An 18,861-nucleotide genomic window follows, 5' to 3' on the forward strand; every position below is an offset into this window, starting at 1 on the left:
CTTTGGAAAAGTCCAACTTACTTGCTGGATTGAAAAAAGGTTGTTGGTTTTTTTTTTTTTTTAAGATTTATTTTATTTATTTGAAAGAAAGAGTTACAGAGAGAGGGGTAGAGGGGTAGAGACAGAAAGAGAGAGAGAGAGAGAGAGAGGTCTTCCATCCGCTGGTTCACTCCCCAAATAGCCATAATGACCGGGGTGGAGTCAGGCTGAAGCCAATAGCAAGGAGCTTCTTCCGGGACTCCCACGAGGGTGCAGGGGCCCAAGGACTTGAGTCATCCTCTACTGTTTCCCAGGTGCATTAGTAGGGAGCTGGATTAGAAGTAGAGCAGCCAGGACTTGAAGTAGTGCCCGTATGGGATGCCAGCACTGCAGGGAGTGGCTTTACCCACTGTGCCATAGCACCGGCCTTAAAAACAAAAGCTTTTAATGATTAATATGAATGGAATAATATCATCTGAACTTGATAAGAAATAAAATAGAAAGTATTCACTTATCTTTTGGATCTGGGGTGGCTTCTCAGGCTGTATCTCAAACCACGTCTTGTAACTGTTAGGATGTTTACTTGGCTGTAAGTATTCAGAACATCAAAGAAACAGTGGCTTAAATTTGCCTCATATAATGTGAAACAGGAACAGGAGATTGAGTCTCCTGCTGAAGGATGCCATCAAAGATTCTTTTCCACCGTTCCATTCCACCATCTTTAGCCTTAGTCTTATGGTCACAACGTGCCAACCACAGGACCAGACATTACATTCACATCGCAGGTAAAAAGAGAAGCAGGCTGGGAGTAGGGGAGACACCAACCATGTCTGTCCCTTTATTAGGAAGGAAAAACTTCTCAGGAACATCACAGTAAACTTCTGCTTAGGTGGCACTGACCACAACAGACCACATAGCTACCACTAGTTGCTGTGGAGGTAGAAAGAAAATATTTATGATTTCCTGCCTCTCTAGTGCAGAATTGGGGATAGAGTCTGTTAGAAACTTTCACTGTTTGCTACAACTTGTATAAAACTTAAAAGAGATTCTTAAATGAAGAAAAATGATCAATTTTTATGTTTGATAAACAAGAATATTAACAATGTGTAACTCCTATAGCAACTCTCTTAACCAAGGAAAGAGGCACTTGCTTAAGTTTCACTTTTTTTTTTTTTTTTTGACAGATAGAGTTAGATGGTGAGACAGAAAGACAGAGAGAAAGGTCTTCCTTTGGTTGGTTTACTCCCCAAATGGCCGCTACAGCCGGAACTGTGCCGATGTGAAGCCAGGAGCCAGGTGCTTCTTCCTGGTCTCCCATGCGGGTGCAGGGCCCAAGTACTTGGACCATCCTCCACTGCCTTCCCGGGTCACAACAGAGAGCTGGACTGGAAGAGGAGTAGCCGGGACTAGAACCCAGTGCCCACATGGGATGCCGGCGCCACAGGCAGAGGATTAACCAAGTGACTAAGTTTCACTTAATCACAGTTAAAAAAAAATTGATATTCTACCCTCAATGATTTGGAGCCTTTCTTTTCAGTTCTTGACAGACCGTGATGCATGTCAACTCATTTGGTTTTACTATATTTAAGAGAAAGACTTCAGGGACAGGAGGATGCAGGGAAGATGGGAAGTGAGCTTCATGATCATTTAGAACTTGAAGGGGTCTGGTTAGGAACTCAGGATACTTGGCAAGGTACTTTCCCTCCACTATGTTTCCTTTATTTACTTTTTTTCCCCCAGAAAAACCCTGATCTTAGTAGATCAATATACAGAGCTATTTGGTCATTTGACATGGACACTTCAAAAAAAGTATGTCCCACTTCACGAATTTGCATATCATCTTTCTGTAGGGGCCATGCTAATCTCTATCAATTCCCATTTTACTATATGCACTGCTGAAGTGAACACCTTCCTCTCTTTAAATGCCCAACTACACACATATCTTTACACAGACACATGTACATACACACACATGTGCAAAATGATATAAATATAAAAAGTCACTAGTACACAAGAAGGAAGCAATTATCTGAACCGTGGCCTAGGCAAAGGAAGGTCATGACTGAGGCCCTGATGCCAGCAAAAGAGGAAAATCATTGCTTCCCCAGGGAAGGCAAATCTCTTTTAAGTTACCACACCTGAAAAACGGATTTATGCAGCAATATTTCAGGGAACAGTGGGCAGATTTATGATGACATAAAATTCATTCAACTTACAAAAAAATCTAGCTTCCACTTTGTTATCCACAGAACCCATCTTACCCAACCAGACAAAATAAGCTTAACCTTGACAAATTTTCTCCCTACAGCAAATGCTCGCATCAACCGGCAGATTTTCCTGGCTGTGGATTTGTAATTACTTTCTGAATTTTGAAGAACAGATTAAACGACTACATAAAGATCTGAATATTACCATCCACAAATCTTTCTGCTAACTGATTACTATGAGTTATTATTAAACGGGTTTTCCATGTTTCATAAGCATTTCCTGTGCTGGTGCCATATATTGCCTCTGACAAATGATTCAAAAAATAAAATATGAGCTTCAAAGAAAATGAAGCCAACTATGTAGTTGAAAAGATTTCAAGAAAGATTTTTATAACATCTTAGGGGAAAGAACTTGAAAAAATACATTTTCCAAGGCAAAAATAGCAGCTTCTAAGGTTTGCATATAAATATTAAAAATGTTTTACCAAAGGAACAAAAGTCTTCATAAAGTGCAATGCTTATGGGCTTAACATATGCACTTTAATAACTAGACTTGCAGTTGACTGATTTTTAGTTAAAGACAAAATACATTTTCTTCTACTGTGCTGAAATGGACTTCTAATCTGCCAGCCAAAGGGCACGGTTTAAACAGTCTCTATGGCAACCATCTTCTTCATTTACTGCAGCATCTGAAGAAATAATACACTGCGTACAGCTGGATAACGCAGTTGTCCTAGACTTTAATAAATTTGCTTTTACTTGCTATTTACAGATTTCTATCATATCTATGATCTTAGTCATTAGAGCTGAGAGATACACAGGGTCTTCATAAAGTTCTCCAGACATCTGCTTATATTAATCATTGTTGGCAAACTCCTATAGTACAATGCTTTATGTTTGGAAACTGCATCCTTAATCATTTCAATTTATCTTCTCAATATCCATAAGGATGGAATAACCTCCGAACAGGAAATATGTTGGTTAATATGGAAGGCAGAGGAGTTTGCTAGCCTTTCATAGAGATTTTCTAACAATGATAGGAGGCTGGAAGGATAGATTATCTGCAAAGGTTGTAATAAAGAGGACAGAGAAGCAGAAATGAGAGCCTAATATTGGAACAAACCCAGGGAGTTAGATCTACTAGCTTACAAGTTTGGAGAGTAATAGCAGCCTGCAATTGGTGAGCATAGTGTGCTGGGCACTGGGGTGAGTATTTTTCATGCTGTACTTTTACTAAAATCTTACAACAACTCTCTGACAAGGGTGTTATTGCCTCCATTTTCAGTTAAAGACAAGAAGTTCATGGAAATTTCTTTATAAAGATTAGTTTCCTTGTCTGATATGAAGGTACTTGCGAAAGTGTATGGAAAATGGAATTAAAAGCAGCTTTACTTGGTACAAAAATTCTAAAATCCATGCATAGGTTTTTCATAACACACAATTTCCACGAAGTTTTTGAAGACCCCTTGTATTCTTCACTATGATAAATGACGGCCACTCAGTCATCCTTGAACTCGTACTACAAATGCTTAAAGCGTAACTACTTATTGTTAAGCACTGTGCTGGTCACTAAACAAATCAAAATAATCAAGACCAATGTAAGCCCTACGCTCAAAGAATTAATTTGCTAATCTATGTGGCAGAGAACCCAGTATGGTTTGAGTAGCATAAGCCTCTTGAACTCATGTGGACAATTATTTACTCCTCAAAGTCCTAAGTTAATGATGCTAAGAGCGTGGGAACAATCTAATTATGGTGTCTAGGAGGTGAGCCTAGTGCTTTCCCTGGCCATCAGCAGGGAGCTAGATCAGAAGTGGAGGAGCCAGGACTCGAACCATAGGGTATGCCAGTGCCACAGGTAGAGGCTTAACCTACTGTGCCATAGCGCTGTCCCCCATTCTTCTGATCTTTTTTTTTTTTTTTTTAAAAAAAAAAAGATCTAAAGGTCTAAAGAATGTGGCACAAGCACTGAGGGCAGATGAGAGCAACTTGTGGAAGATTTCAAAGCAGAGGAAAATACAATGTGATCACAGAACTTGGAAAGAAATTCACCACTGGCTGAACACAGAAATGGAGAAGTGTGGTATGAGATACAGCATGATGCTGATGGAGAGCATACGGTCTTCTGAACCACACTATGAGCTTTGGACTTAATGCCAACAGCAAGTCATTGGGTGGTTTTTAAGCACGGGAGAGTTGTGATGAAATTTCCTTTGTAAAAAGACAATTTTGGCTAACGAGAAGACGACATATTAAAAAGGGCACAAAACTCATAAAAAGACCCATCAAGAAGTGATTGCTGGAGTTTGAGTGAGGAATAATGGTGAGCTGTATTGGGATATTGGCAATGGTGATGAAGACATAATTAAGAGATAGTTAGGACTTTATGATTGACCTAAGGACAAGGCCAAGAACATCTAGATGTAGATGTCTGGTGTCTGAGTAATTAGCAAAGTTGCTACGTTGCAGGGCAGGAAGAGAGGAAGTTGGTGCCCTCACGGAAAGGCAGGGATTGATGGTCTGGGATGACAGTGAGGGGAGGAGTGTCAGTGCTTGTGGACACAGTCTAGACTGGAGAGGCCCCTGAAGCTCCGAGTTCCTTTCAGTTGTCTGGTGTGGATTTACTGCCTAAGGCAGAATCTGAGCAAATATTTCAAAATGGAGAATTATTAGTTATTAGTAAATTAATGTATTAAGACAATATTAATATTTCATTTACCAGCTCAAACCAACTCTGAACGGAAGTCTCCTTTACCTATTAAGCCAAATTTAGCACTCTTCCAACATTTCCTAGGAAGGGCAGTCTCCAAGCTCCTGAAACTGCTTCACAGGTTTATTTGTAAGACCATAGCTTGGTCTCCTGGGTATATTTTCAATTGACAAAGCAAGTTACAAATTCTGAAAAAATTCTCAAACTAGTTCAAAAGAAGTGAATTTAGGCTTTAATGTAACTGGATAGGAATTTTTTTTTTTTTTTTGACAGGCAGAGTTAGACGGTGAGAGAGAGAGACTGAGAGAAAGGTCTTCCTTTTCCGTTGGTTCACCCCCCAAATGGCCACAACGGCTGGCGTGCTGCACCGATCAGAAGCCAGAAGCCAGGTGCTTCTCCTGGTCTCCCATGCCAGTGCAGGGCCCAAGCACTTGGGCCATCCTCCACTGCCTTCCCAGGCCACAGCAGACAGCTGGACTGGAAGAGGAGCAGCCGGGACAGAATCCGGTGCCCCAACTGGGACTAGAACCCGGGGTGCCAGTGCTGCAGGCGGAGGATTAGCCTATTGAGCTGCAGCGCCGGCCCTGGATAGGAATTTATATACATTTATATAAATCATCACAACTACTCAACAAACTCCATGGAGCATCTAAATGATGTAGTTACTGTTCACATCTGGAGAAATTAACAATAAGCAACACAAACTCCCTTGCAGGCAAGATGGAAATAAGGGGCTACAGGTAGGAAATTGTGACCTGCAGGTTTTCTTTCCTATAAAAAATTCCATTAATATGAAGAGAACAGATTTCAAGTATTTCATAGGTACAACTCTAAGAAGATAACCATACTTCCTTCCCCCCTTTTACTTTTCTTCCTTTACTCATTTCTTTATTCCAAGAGTAGAAGGCAGAAACCGGGCAGGGAATGCAGAAAAGGTAAGTTTACTAAAACAGAAATGTGACGGGCTTTAACGCCTGCCCCCTCTCCCCTTCCCAGATGCTGTTTCCCCTCCTTTTATGCTCTTTATCTCTATGAAATCACCTTTACCTGATCAAGTGGGACTATCCAGGGCATCAGTAATGCGGTGACGCAGTTTGGGAGGTGAGGAAAAAAAATGGTCTTGAAAAGAGCACGACAAGATTACAAAAGGAAAGAGAAAGGGAAATGAGCAGCCCCAACAGGAGAAAAAATTTCCCATCCAAACCAGAAGAGGAGGCAGTTCATATGCAAGACACCCAAATCAACAGATTGGATAGGTTTGCCATTCTTTCTCCATCATTCTTTTTAAACAAAAATAAATCTCAGAAAAGTAAGATTTACTTATGAAAAGCTAACAAATTAGAACCCTTTCTTAATGTAACTAAAAACAAAAGGTAGTTTCCTAATTAATGAACTGGCGAAGCTATATGCTTGTTCTTGGTTACAACAACAGAAACAGACGTTTGATGACTTCCATAGAAAAGGAACTTGTTGGAAAGGTTTAAAACAGCTCAGGGATTGGATAGGAAGGTTGGACTCCAAGGCTGGAAACTTGACAGAGGCAGGAAGGTCAGAGAGCAGGAATCAGGCCAAAGCCCTGCTACAGAAATGGTGTTTGGGATGTTTCGACAAACATGATTGTCATTGCTGTACTCAGCTGCTGCTGGCTACACTCTGTTCCATTTGAAAGTCATCCCTACCCACTAGCTCCACTAACCTCTGATCCAAAGTCCTGGGCAGGAATCTTGGCCTGTAAAGGGATGGAGAGAGGAGTCTGGCTCCATTATTTCAAGAATCACATAGTGTGGATTCCACCAGAACAGACGCTGGGCAGCCAGGAATGGGACAAATGTGTACTGCATGCTACTTCAGATAATTTATTAAGGTGTTGTTGTAATGAAGGGGTAGAATTTCAGCCAAGGATTTCAGAAATGTTTGTAAGAGAAGCAAAAGAACCTGGCCCAGCAGTTATCTCCACTGGCCAATCCGAATAACAAATGCTACCCAGGACTACCCTTGACTTTGATTCTTAGATCTTAAAGCAAACATCTTTGTCAACACTGCTACTTGCTTAAGGCATGGCACTGTCTCCTAAGAAACCCTCAGCTCTTTGAAGATGTAGGTGTATTCACCTCAATACACCCATTTTACATGGCAGGATTTCATTTCATAAAGGGCGTTTTTGTCTATAGTCACATACTAGGCTTAACTGGTTATTACGGAGTATAAACAGATTTGGAGCAAATTATTCTATCTTATTTACTCTGAGGTAAGACAGAAAAATTATCTTGAAATATATTATTTCTTCTAGGAAATATTTCATCTTTTTCCTCATAAAACCAATGATAGTGATTTGAAAGCTTCAGATGGATGAATAGGAAATTCTTTATTCTAATTGAAATTGGGTCTATTTATTAAAAGTCAGATTGGATAATGCTATTCAAAGCTTCACATTTCACCTGGAAAGAAATCTAATTAATGAGATTGCTTTTTACAAACTAATTTCCTGACCTACTTCCTTGCAGAATTGAAACTAGATTCAAGTATATTTGATCTAGTTACTTGGTTGTTACATTTGAGCTTGAAACTTTTCTATTTAGGATTCTATAATAACACATGTAAATGCAAATGACTTTTTAAATGAAAATTATAAATACTAATACAATAGCTCTGAGGAACACGTATTACCATCATTCAAAACTCAATATTCAGGCTTTAATTCCCTCTTAATTCTAATCGCTTAAGGAAAACTTTTCGTATACCTAATGTGATGTTCTGATTAAGGAATCCTTGGGGAATTATGTTTCTTCATGAAGAATTCAAGATGCTAAAGCCAACAGAAGCCTTCATCAATCACGCAAAGCAAGGATTCCTGAGTGTGTTAGCTGGGGTTTCTATACAGATCTTCTATTTTATCCCTGACAAGCTGAAGATTAAATATAATTATGAAGTCTTCAAAATGTGTATTCTTTGTGGGTGCAAAGCATGGTGGGCCTCAAAAAAACAGGAGCTGCAGTGACTGGGAATGGGTGCAGGGCTTTCAGTAGTGCTGCAGTTTAGCAAGTTCGGCCAGAATTCAGGGGCTCATTACTGGGGGGGGCAGAGTACAAGGGAGGGTTTATGTGTCATGACTCATTTAAGAAGCCAAACAAGGCACATGCCAAAGTGTCCATTTTGCCAGCAAGTAGGACACAGCTAGAAGCTATAAGAAAACAGATCTGGTAGGTGCTTATTAGGGTTTCAACTGCCCACTATGGGACTCAGGTGGAGCCACATGGAGAAAGGACGCAATTGGGGTCTACACCCAGGCCTCATTTCCCTTCTTACACTAGCCAGAAACAAGAGGTCAGACTAAGCCTAGGAACACATCTGGCGGTGAGCAGCAAGAGATCTGGATTATGCAGCCAAGAAAAGTCGTCAGTTAGGCCGGTGCCGTGGCTCAACAAGCTAATCCTCCGCCTTGCGGCGCCGGCACACCGGGTTCTAGTCCCGGTTGGGGCACCGATCCTGTCCCGGTTGCCCCTCTTCCAGGCCAGCTCTCTGCTGTGGCTAGGGAGTGCAGTGGAGGATGGCCCAAGTCCTTGGGTCCTGCACCCCATGGGAGACCAGGAGAAGCACCTGGCTCCTGCCATCGGAACAGCGCGGTGCGCCGGCCGCAGGGCGCTACCGCAGCGGCCATTGAGGGTGAACCAACGGCAAAAGGAAGACCTTTCTCTCTGTCTCTCTCTCTCTCACTGTCCACTCTGCCTGTCCAAAAAAAAAAAAAAAAAAAAAGTCGTCAGTTAGGGCTGACATTAGCCTCCTCTTCCCACAGCCTTTTGTCAACTCAAGTGACCTGTCCCCATTTCTTCCTGCTTTCCTCCTTCCCCATATCAAAATAATGAATATACTATTGCTACATATTTTGATGATTAAATGAAATGTTAAGCACTAAAGGGGATTGCTGACCCATAGCTCATTCTGAAGATTCCCCCACCTCTATAAGCCAGTGGTCGAGGGTAGACAGGTCAAAGCCACTAGCTAGGGGTCTCGGAATTGACTCTGCCATAAAAGATGTTACCCCCGAATGTACGATCCCAGCCAGGGAGTTTTCTTCCCTCTCAGATTGAAAAGCAAAGACGGAAAGATAAATGGCCAGTTGATGGGGCACTGGAACTGTACAGTCCTGTCGAATCAGGGTAAGGTGGCAATTTTTGGATTCAAAGAGCTGAAGTTATGTTAGAGTAGAAACTGAGTAAGAAGAAACCAAGTAGTAGAGAACAATGGAGCAGATGCATCCAGAATTATTTCCTCGAGGCTGTTTGGGGCCCAGTTTCAGAACCACGATGTCTGCCTCAGCTGTACTGGAGTTTTGGTTCTTGGGTTTCTGAGATTTTTCCCCAGAAATGTCTTGACCCTTCTTGAGGAAAATGTTGTTCTTTGTAATAAAATAATCTCCAAGCTACAAAAAAACTATTGTATGCTGATATCAAAGTATTAACTGAACTTTTGTATTTTTAATCTTTGTGTTTTGTTGCAAAAAGATTTTTACTTACTGGGGACAGGAGAGGGACTCATAAAATCATCCAGGCCAATCTTTAGAGGTAGACCTAAAAGTTAAAACTGCTTTTCTCCTTTGGGCAAATTATAAGGATCAAGATCAGAAGATACATCTCTTTTGCTGCAATTCTCTCTGCTCCTGTCTATGCAATAGCATGTTATCTGCACCAGCTAGAACCCTATACTCTGTTGCTGCTGGCTGACCTTCTCACAGGCCCACCCACTCGAACCTGCAGCACACTCTGTTCCAGCTTGATGCCTCTACTCCTCACATCCACCTTCATTTTCACCGTATACTCACTCTTTCTACCCTATGACATAGGTACATATTCTATGCTTTCTGATTTTTCAATCTGTAGTTTTCAATGAAACTTCTATTCTGTAACTTACATATCTCCCTGGAGAATTTCAGCCCAAAACTTATGTATTATCAGATGTAGGGCAGTAAGTTTCTGATAACGTAGCACTGCTGGAGGGTTAACAGTGATATATCTGAATGAGGTATCAAAGATTTATTTTGAAACCACACCTACTGCATTTCTATTCATCCGTGCAGCAGGCCAGAATCAGCTGGTAATTTAATAATAATTATTGTTCACTTCTGGAGGGCTTCTTCCTTCCCCAGCGGGAAGTTAGGCTTCTACTCTTGGTATAGTAGTATTATATTAAAACATCTTAATAATGTATGCAATTACTCGTTTTCATGTTACTCTCCTTTGAGACTGAGTTCCTTTCAGAATCTCTTATAGGTTGAATGTAGAGTAGACTAAATGTGGGTTACAAGAAGACCTTTCTTTTGGGGTTCTTACAGGAATTAAAAACAAATTAAACTCAATGTATGCAAATCATTTACAGTGCTGTGAGTGCTCAGTAAACATTAGCTGCTATTGTTACCAATACTATTCATAGCATCTGTGCCCTTACACCCAGGTTTCTGTCTTGGTTACCTCTGTGGGTGGTGTACCATTCAAATAGGCAATGCAGGAAATGCAAGTTTAGGGAATCAACAAAATAATGAGTATTGCCATTCACTTAAAAAAAAAAAAAAAAGCAGGCACATAGCTGGGACTCAATATATGCAGATTTCAGAATACTCACTCAATAAATCATTTACTCATTCATTCAGTGAAAGAGTTCTTAGTCCTGATTTAACTGTAACTGTTTAATAACTTTACAAAGGGATTAAAGCAAACTTGTTTACTTTAAAACGTATGCACCATCAGCACTATTGTCACTGTCACTGTATCAAAACACTGGAACTCCAAAATCTCTGTAATCAAATAATCAAATACTTATTTTGTATTTTCTAATACCGGGTTGGAAGGCCTTATATGAATCACTGGTGTTTACTGGGTTGCAATAAGTTTTGGGTTTATTGCTCTAACATTCAAGCTGACCATAAATGTTCCCTAAAGACAAGATTTTATTTCTGATGATCCCTTTTTGCCCATGTCATAGTCATTCCCATGTCTTTTCCCTTCCTTTTTCTGAAAATAAGATGAGTGGGGATTATAAAAGAACAGTTTGAAGGACAGGGGTTGTGGTGCCTTGGGACTTCCTGCGATGCCAGTATCCTCTAAGAGTGCTGGTTTGAGTTCTGAGTGCTCTACTTCTGACCCAGCTCCTTGCTAATGTGCCTGGGAAAGCAGTGGAAGATGGCCCAAGAATTCGGGGCCCCTGATACCCATGTGGGAAATATGGATAGAGACTTGGGCTCCTGGCTTTGACCTGGCCAGGATCTGGCAACTAGGTCTCTCTTTCTCTATAACTCTACCTTTCAAATAAATGAAATAAATCTTAGGGGGCGGGGGAGGATAGGTTGAATTTGCAATTTGTTTTCTCCGGTTCTATTAAAGGATCATAGTAACAATCAAGTGGCAGGATTTAATAACAAGGTGTTTGATACAAATGTCTTCCCTGAGAAGCTACTATAAATCATTTGTATTAGATTTCTCAGTCTCCGCAAGCAATCCTTTCAGGTTGCTACCATCTCTTGTTTCTGCCCTTGGAGCTCTACCCTAATAACCTCACTTCTTAAAATCTGTGTGTGTGTTCCAAAAATCTTGGACCAGTGAAGTTACATTTTAATATATCAAAATCGTGCTCCCATTTCTAGATTAGAAAAAGGCTTGATTCACAGGAAAAACCACTCATGTCTTCAGCGAGTCAGCTTCAGCTGTGTCGAAGTCCCTGAGCCATCACTATGGAAACCACAGGTTGTAGCAGGAGGTGGTGCCAGTGACTCAGCAGGTGACACTTCTTTTCAAGGCAGTAATATCAAATGGCCTGCCAACATCATACTACGGTTACTTCAATTTTTAGGTGGTACATGAATTTACAGTTCACTGGGCTAAAGGGCTAAAAACATGAGAGGAAATTCAGAAAAAGACAAGAGTAAAGTGGTGAAATGAAAAGAAAAGGAAAAAAAAATTAAATGAACACCTGTTCTACTGAACACTGTAGAGCGACTGAAAGCCGGCCTTACTGACTAGAACGTATTATGAAGAGGGCGCTAAGGGAAGGATGCTCTTTCCTGGTAAGCTCACTCTCAGTGCCTGTCAAGGTAAGACACTGCTAGAAACACAAACAGTGTTCTTTCCTGGAACGCTCCCCCTCCTCCCCTCCCGTACTTAATGATAAACTGCTCTGACCCTGCAGAGGAGGCGACAAGATGAGCCTCCCTGCGGCCCTGCAGACAAGACCATGCTGTCTTCTAAGAGGTGTATGGGAATCACGGAGCAGTTGCTACCCAAACCTACAAGGAGAGGTGGATCTGTGCAGCGCAAGAGGTGAACCTTGGCGGCCACAGAAATGCGGTGCTTAGCATCCCTGAGAGAAGACCAGCTGCGGAGAGCACAGCTACCTGATGGCCCCAGCTGCCACCCCTCTTCAGTGCACCAGGACAGGGCCTCAGGGCCCCTCCCTGCCACTGACAGCACTGGGAGGGCACTAGTGCTGGCACAGTCTTACACGCCACAGGACTCCCCTTAGCCTGGCCCCACCTTTTTTAGAACTGCATTGAGATTCTTACCAACCCCTCTTTTCCACCATAGGTGTCAGTCCCTGCGACACACTCTGAAAGCTCTCCCTGCCAACTCCTACTCTCTCTTGTATCCTTCACGAGATTCCCTCCAGTAAACCTCTCGCACGGCTAATCCCATCTAGGCATCTGCTTCTTAAACACCAACTGAGACGCTCATGTTTATGGACTAGTATTTGCATATTTGATACTACGTCCAAACTAACAGCAATATGGGTGCATAGGAAGTACGTTCACCTTAAAAATCAAGTAATTTGAAGCCTACAGTAGAACATTAGAATCAAAACAGTCAGTTGATCTCTTACCAGACTTAAGAAAAATAAAATGAAATGCTTTTCAAGAAAGTTTAAAAATAACAGAATTTATACACAGCCTCAGAAATAAAACTTTACTGAGAGAGTTGCAATGTCCAAGGTACCCTATCTCAACTGGACAATTCCTACTCTCCAGATATTGATCTTTACCATTCCTGTACATTTATATTTTTCACTACAAACATACATGTTCCTCAAAAAGTCTTTCACTTGTTTTTTGTAAGTTTCTTCTTTCTAAAAATCTAGGTTTTTATATGAATATTTATAATAAGTTTAAGCAGATAATTTAAAAAGCCAAGATGACCTTTGTCACGCAGAACTACTTATGATTTAGTGAGACTGAAATTATTTACCAGAAATAGATCATCAAAGTTTCAATGCTGAGAAAAAGAATGTTTTATTATCTTGACTACAAATTATAATTAGTATTACTTATAAAAGTTCTATAAATGAAAGCTGCCCGTGTTTAAAATTTAAAAAGGCCAAATATGAATAAAACAGGAAAGAAATTCAGCTGAAAAAAGTTCTAACATAATTCTTCTATGTGTTATGAGGAATCATAAAAGAATCAATGTAATCATTACCCAAAGTAAGATTAGAGATGACACAAGAAATGTGCAGTCTTAAATGTAAATTCAAATGTATAATGTCTATAATCTATTAGAGAAAAAGTGCATCTGCAATTTCTAATGGCAAAAATAAGTTAGTTGCAAATATTGCAAATTCTTCAATGACAGATTAAAGCAGATTAAGGATGAAATATTACACATAATCAGGCTACCTTGAGGGTAATTATGCAGGGTAGCTGAGCAACAGTTAAGAGTCTACACATATACGTGAAATGCTTACTATTAAACCAGAGCCAGTACTTTTATTTGTAGAGTTCTCAAGTCAAAAGTAACAAAAAGTTTCATGTCAGGATTAGCAGGAATACCAAATATTATTTCACAACTGCTACTACGTGCTTCTTCCTCTCTGACACAATTGGCACTGATCCAGGCTTGCTATGTTTACGGCGATTCACTTCCCTAGAAACAAACAAAATATAAGTTTATGAAAATGACATCATGCAAAGATTTTCTCAAAAAAAAAAAAATCAAAAACTATTTTCTTTCATTGGAAAAACATCTACTGAGAAAAAATACTTTTACAGTGAGAACACATACAAAGTAACTAGTAACTAAAAATCAATTTTCATCATTTATTTGCTTCTTATCCTATTATCAGTGTCCTTTATTAAGTTTAAAAACATGCCGCAGTAATGAAATATTTAAAGTGATTCAAGTCCAACATTTACCTACCCAGACAGCAAAATAAGTTATATAAATTAAAAAAGAAAGCTCTCGGGATTTCCATAGTACTTTGCATGAAGTGTGTGTTTAAAGAGATCCCAAACTCCACAAGGGAAACTATGGCCGTGGTAGAAATTTGTCATTAGATTTCAAATATCAGGACAAAGAACATTAGAATATTTTTTACTTAAGATATATGCACTGTATAACTCTCTGTATTCTTTAGAAATCATTCTGAAAACATCACCTATTTATGATATTTTTAAAATATGGGACAGTTTTCTTATTCTGATAATTCATTTTCATTATTTGTCCTTTAAACATACTCTCAAAAATAGGTAATGGAAATTCTCACATTCAGATGACCATTTCTCCCTTTACTGAGAAAAAAAAAGAAAAAAAGCCCAGAAACATCTTGAAAAATGTATCTAGGGCAAACACTGCAGTGCAGTAGGTTATACTAGCATCCTACATTGGAGTGCTGGTTCCAGTCCTGAATCCTCTGCTCCCAACCCAACTTTCTGCTAATGCATCTTATTTCTGTTGCAACAGAAACCTTGGGCCCCTGCATCCATGTGGGAGACACGGATCAGTTCCTCACTACTGGCAGTTGGGGAGCCAATCAAAGGATAGAAGATCTCTCTGTCTCTATCACTCTGCCTTTCAAATAAATAAATAAATACATCCTTAAAAAAATCCAATGTATAATAGTACATAAACTACTCATTTGAAAGGTAGTTTTTTGTTTTTCATGAGATGAGAGGATGTGAGAAAAGGGTTCTATGATAACAATCAAATGCCTGAAAACATACTTTCGTCGACGAGCTTCTTTCATGATGCGCTGCTCCTGAATCTGGCTGTAGATAGATTTTGGAAGATGTCGATGACGAGCTATACGTTTTATACTAGGATGATGTTGAAATTTCTCCTTTAACTTCTGGTTATAATTATTGGCTGCTTTTTCTCGTGATGTAAGCTGAAAAATTAATTTTGATAGTTCAGTGAATAGGAAGCAGCTTTCCCCTCCAAAAAACTCAGTTGTTGGAACTACAACTAAAACTGCCAATGTAATTCTGTCCTTTACAAGGTTATGTTATTAATACCAACTCTGTAAACACCAAATTTCCCTGTAGGCAACAAGCCTGCAGTGAAGAGTCATCACCAAATGAAAAACAGAGCTGCTGAAAGAGTGGACCACAAAGGTGGACCTTCCTAGGCATGAACAATAAAGGAAAAGCACACAATCACTCCAATGTGGGGTGTGGCTTGGGGGTGAGAACTACTGAAACAAAAATGAGGAAAAAGGGTATTCAATTCCATAACTAACCTTTGATACAATTTAGAGGAACATTTTATGATGAACTAAAACCTAGGCATAAATAAAATAAGTAAAATAAAATGGACAGAAGTTCTCTGTCCATGTGTGACTCACTGCATCTAGAACAAATGCAAATCTAGATGTAGATTTAACTTACCAATCATTAGATCCAAAACAGAATTACTGACCAGTCATTATATCCAAATTAGAATGAACCTTACTGCCTATATCTTGATTTTCCTATCAGGGCTAAGTAGAAAATAATTATTTAACCTTTCCTTCTTAAACTTAATATCTGCTTCTGGTATAAATACCTTGCATATTTCTTTTTGAAGATAGCACATTTAGAAAACTATCAGGGCGGCTGGTACTATGGAACAGTAAGCTCAGCCTCATCCCATTTGGACACCAGTTCATGTCCTAACTGTTTCTCTTCTGAGCCAGCTCTCTGCTTATGGCTTGGGAAAGCAGTTGAAGAAGGGCCAAGTCCTTGGGCCCCTGCACCCACATGGGAGACCTAGAAGAAGCTCCTGGCTCCTGGATTCAGATTGGCACAGCTTCGGCTGTTGTGGCCATTTGGGGAGTGAAACAGTGAATGTAAGACCTCTCTGTCTCTGTCTCTCTCTCTCTCTCTCTGTAACCCTGCCTCTCAAATAAATAAAGCCCCTAAAAAAAAAAAAAAGGAAAACTATCAGGAACAAAACAAAAATCAATAAAGAAGTAACTAGTCAACAATATCTGTTATATTTTCATTAAGTGTCTTAAAAATGTTTTGTATTTCCTTTTTATTTAAGTGTATCACCATGTCTTGGATAATAAAGACCTCACAGGGATTTGCAACTTTTGATCTGATCAATTACTATTCCTCCTACAGAAGAGAGGTGTGCCCCTAAATTCTATGCTGCAAGTCCCTACTCCTCAAGGAAAACACAAAGAATCAAGAAGCTCAAATTTCAAACAACTGAACTAACAAAGGCATTCTGAAGGAGCCCTTAACTTTAAAAAAATCAGTATAGTCTTGTTGGTAACTTACCTCCTTGTTTTTTTTTAACAGTTATGCCAATTTGACCAAAATAACTAAAGTACTTCTAATAAATTATGTTTACAATACAATGATAGCCAATAAAATCAGAAGGTAGCCTCATGACAATGAAATGAAATGAGTCTCTTGGTGCCGGTGCTGTGGCACAGTGAGTTAAAGCCCTGGCCTGAAGTGCTGGCATCCCATATGGGTGCTGGTTCTACTCCCTGCTGCTTCTCTTCTGATCCAGCTCTCTGCTATGGTCTGGGAAAGCAGTGGAAGATGGCCCAACTCCCTGGGCTCTTGCACCCATGTGGGAGGCCCAGAAGAAGCTCTTGGCTCCTGGCTTCAGACTGGTGCAGCTCCGGCCATTGCGGCCATCTGGGGAGTGAACCAGCAGATGGAGGACTTCTCTCTCTGTCTCTTCCTCTCTCTGTAACTCTTTCAAATAAATAAAATAAATCTTTAAATAAATAAATAAAATGAAATGAGTCTCTTACCACACCCAACTTTTCAGAAGCATTAGCTTTCCACAGACGAATGTTCATTTCATCAGATCCACACATGATGTACTTGCTGTCAGAAGTCCATTTTACACAAATAACATGCTGCATTCTCTTTGTGTGATAGACTTCTCTATAGAAAAAGAATTAATTAATAATCATTAAATAATTTATTATTAAATTAATTATTAATTATTATTTATTAAAATAATTAATAAAAATACTTGGGATTTTGTTATAGCCTTTCTTGAACAGTTGCTTATCAAGTACCAGGATATCATTTTCAGGTCTGAAGGGAATATAAAAGGGAAATACAAATTCATTCCAATGTATTTCCATTGACCCCAACGAACTGGGCTCTATACCAAGTGTTGAGGAACCAAAAACACAAAAAAGTAAAACAAAAAAAATCTGCTCTCAGAGAATTTTTAATACAATTAAAGAATACAGATACACTAAGCAAAACCAGATGTACAGAAATGTTCACAAATCACTGAGTATAAACTCTAAGTAAAAATGCTAAAGCTGGAGTAACTGTACAGTAAGAAACAGCTTACTCTTAAAAAAGTCCTCGAATCACTTAATTTTTTGTATTTTTTTCATTTGACTGGAAAATAAACTGTAAATGCAATAGCATTCAAAGAGCACATTTTTATATACTGAACCTAATGCCTGGCTTTTGCTTTGCTCATATTATTTAAAAAGTTTAATTAATTGAAGTGAGAATTGATGATTTACATGTGTGAAAAGAAAGAGAGGGTTACAAAGTGTCTGGTACGTTGAGGTAAGAGTCATTTAATAAATGGAGATGTCAAATATCATACCTATTTAGAAAGGCTGTGAACCATGCTAAGTGAAGTCACAGCAGATACTATATTCAGAAGTGTAAAGAAGATCATTAAAAAGTAAGAGACAAGGTCAGAAAAAATGTGATGAGATTTCTGGAGAAACAAATTATCCATATCAGACTACATGACAGAAAAGCAACAGGCTTAACAAATTATACATAGTAAAAGAAAACCCATATGGGATGATCAAACCAAATGTAATTCATAACTACAAAAAAAACCTCTAAAGTACATTCATAAAACTAGTCTTTTACACCAGTTCTGGTGGATATTTTGTTGGCACTTAAACCTTAAGAAATTTATTTTTAAAAGGGTAAGAAAGACGAATCTATGAAAGGGAGAACTAGATGAGACAGACTGTTTTCTTCTCCCTGTCAAGGCTCTGCTTTTGTAAGACTCATTTCTTATCATCTCTACCAACTGAATAGGTCCCTCTTTCCAAAACAATGAGTTTAAATGTAAGGAAATTCAATCAGGCTTCAGCAACCATTAAAAGTAACCTGTTCAGGCCGGCGCCGTGGCTCAGTAGGCTAATCCTCCGCCTTGCGGCGCCGGCACACTGCGTTCTAGTCCCGGTCGGGGCACTGATCCTGTCCCGCTTGCCCTTCTTCCAGGCCAGCTCTCTGCTGTGGCCCGGGAGTGCAGGGGAGGATGGCCCAAGTGCTTGGGCCCTGCACCCCATGGGAGACCAGGAGAAGCACCTGGCTCCTGCCTTCGAATCAGCGCGGTGCGCTGGTCGCAGCACGCCGGCCGCAGCGGCCATTGGAGGGTGAACCAACGGCAAAAAGGAAGACCTTTCTCTCTGTCTCCCTCTACTGTCCACTCTGCCTGTTCAAAAAAAAAAAATTAATAAAAAAAAAGTAACCTGTTCAGGGGCTGGCACTGTGCTGCAGCAAGTTGATGCCCTGGCCTATATGGGCACTGGTTCGAGACCTGGCTGCCCCACTTTCAATCCAGCTCTCTGCTATGGCCTGGGAAAGCAGTAGAAGATGGCCCAAGTCCTTGGGCCCCTGCACCCACATAGGAGACCCGGAAGAAGCGCCTGGCTCCTGGCTTCGGATAGGCACAGCTCGGCTGTTGCAGCCAATTGGAAATTGAACCAATGGATGGA

At 40.0% G+C, this 18,861-nt stretch overlaps 1 protein-coding gene and 1 pseudogene across 1 annotated transcript in view; both read right to left on the reverse strand.

Moving 5' to 3' along the window:
• Nucleotides 1–1,784: 1,784 nt before the first annotated feature.
• On the reverse strand, nucleotides 1,785–1,883 carry LOC133758945 (U6 spliceosomal RNA; annotated as a pseudogene).
• Nucleotides 1,884–13,214: 11,331 nt separating this feature from the next.
• The window catches only part of DCAF13 (DDB1 and CUL4 associated factor 13), a 51,164-nt gene continuing 45,517 nt past the window's right edge, over nucleotides 13,215–18,861 (reverse strand). The window contains exons 9-11 of the mRNA XM_062188148.1: nucleotides 16,900–17,035; nucleotides 14,873–15,036; nucleotides 13,215–13,796 (exon numbers count right to left, since the gene is read on the reverse strand). Of these exons, the coding sequence (XP_062044132.1) occupies nucleotides 13,709–13,796; nucleotides 14,873–15,036; nucleotides 16,900–17,035 (388 nt within the window). The 3' untranslated portion in view covers nucleotides 13,215–13,708. The remainder of the gene's footprint in view (nucleotides 13,797–14,872; nucleotides 15,037–16,899; nucleotides 17,036–18,861) is intronic.

The sequence above is a fragment of the Lepus europaeus genome, chromosome 4 (assembly GCF_033115175.1).
Source record: "Lepus europaeus isolate LE1 chromosome 4, mLepTim1.pri, whole genome shotgun sequence".
Classification (NCBI taxonomy): domain Eukaryota; kingdom Metazoa; phylum Chordata; class Mammalia; order Lagomorpha; family Leporidae; genus Lepus; species Lepus europaeus.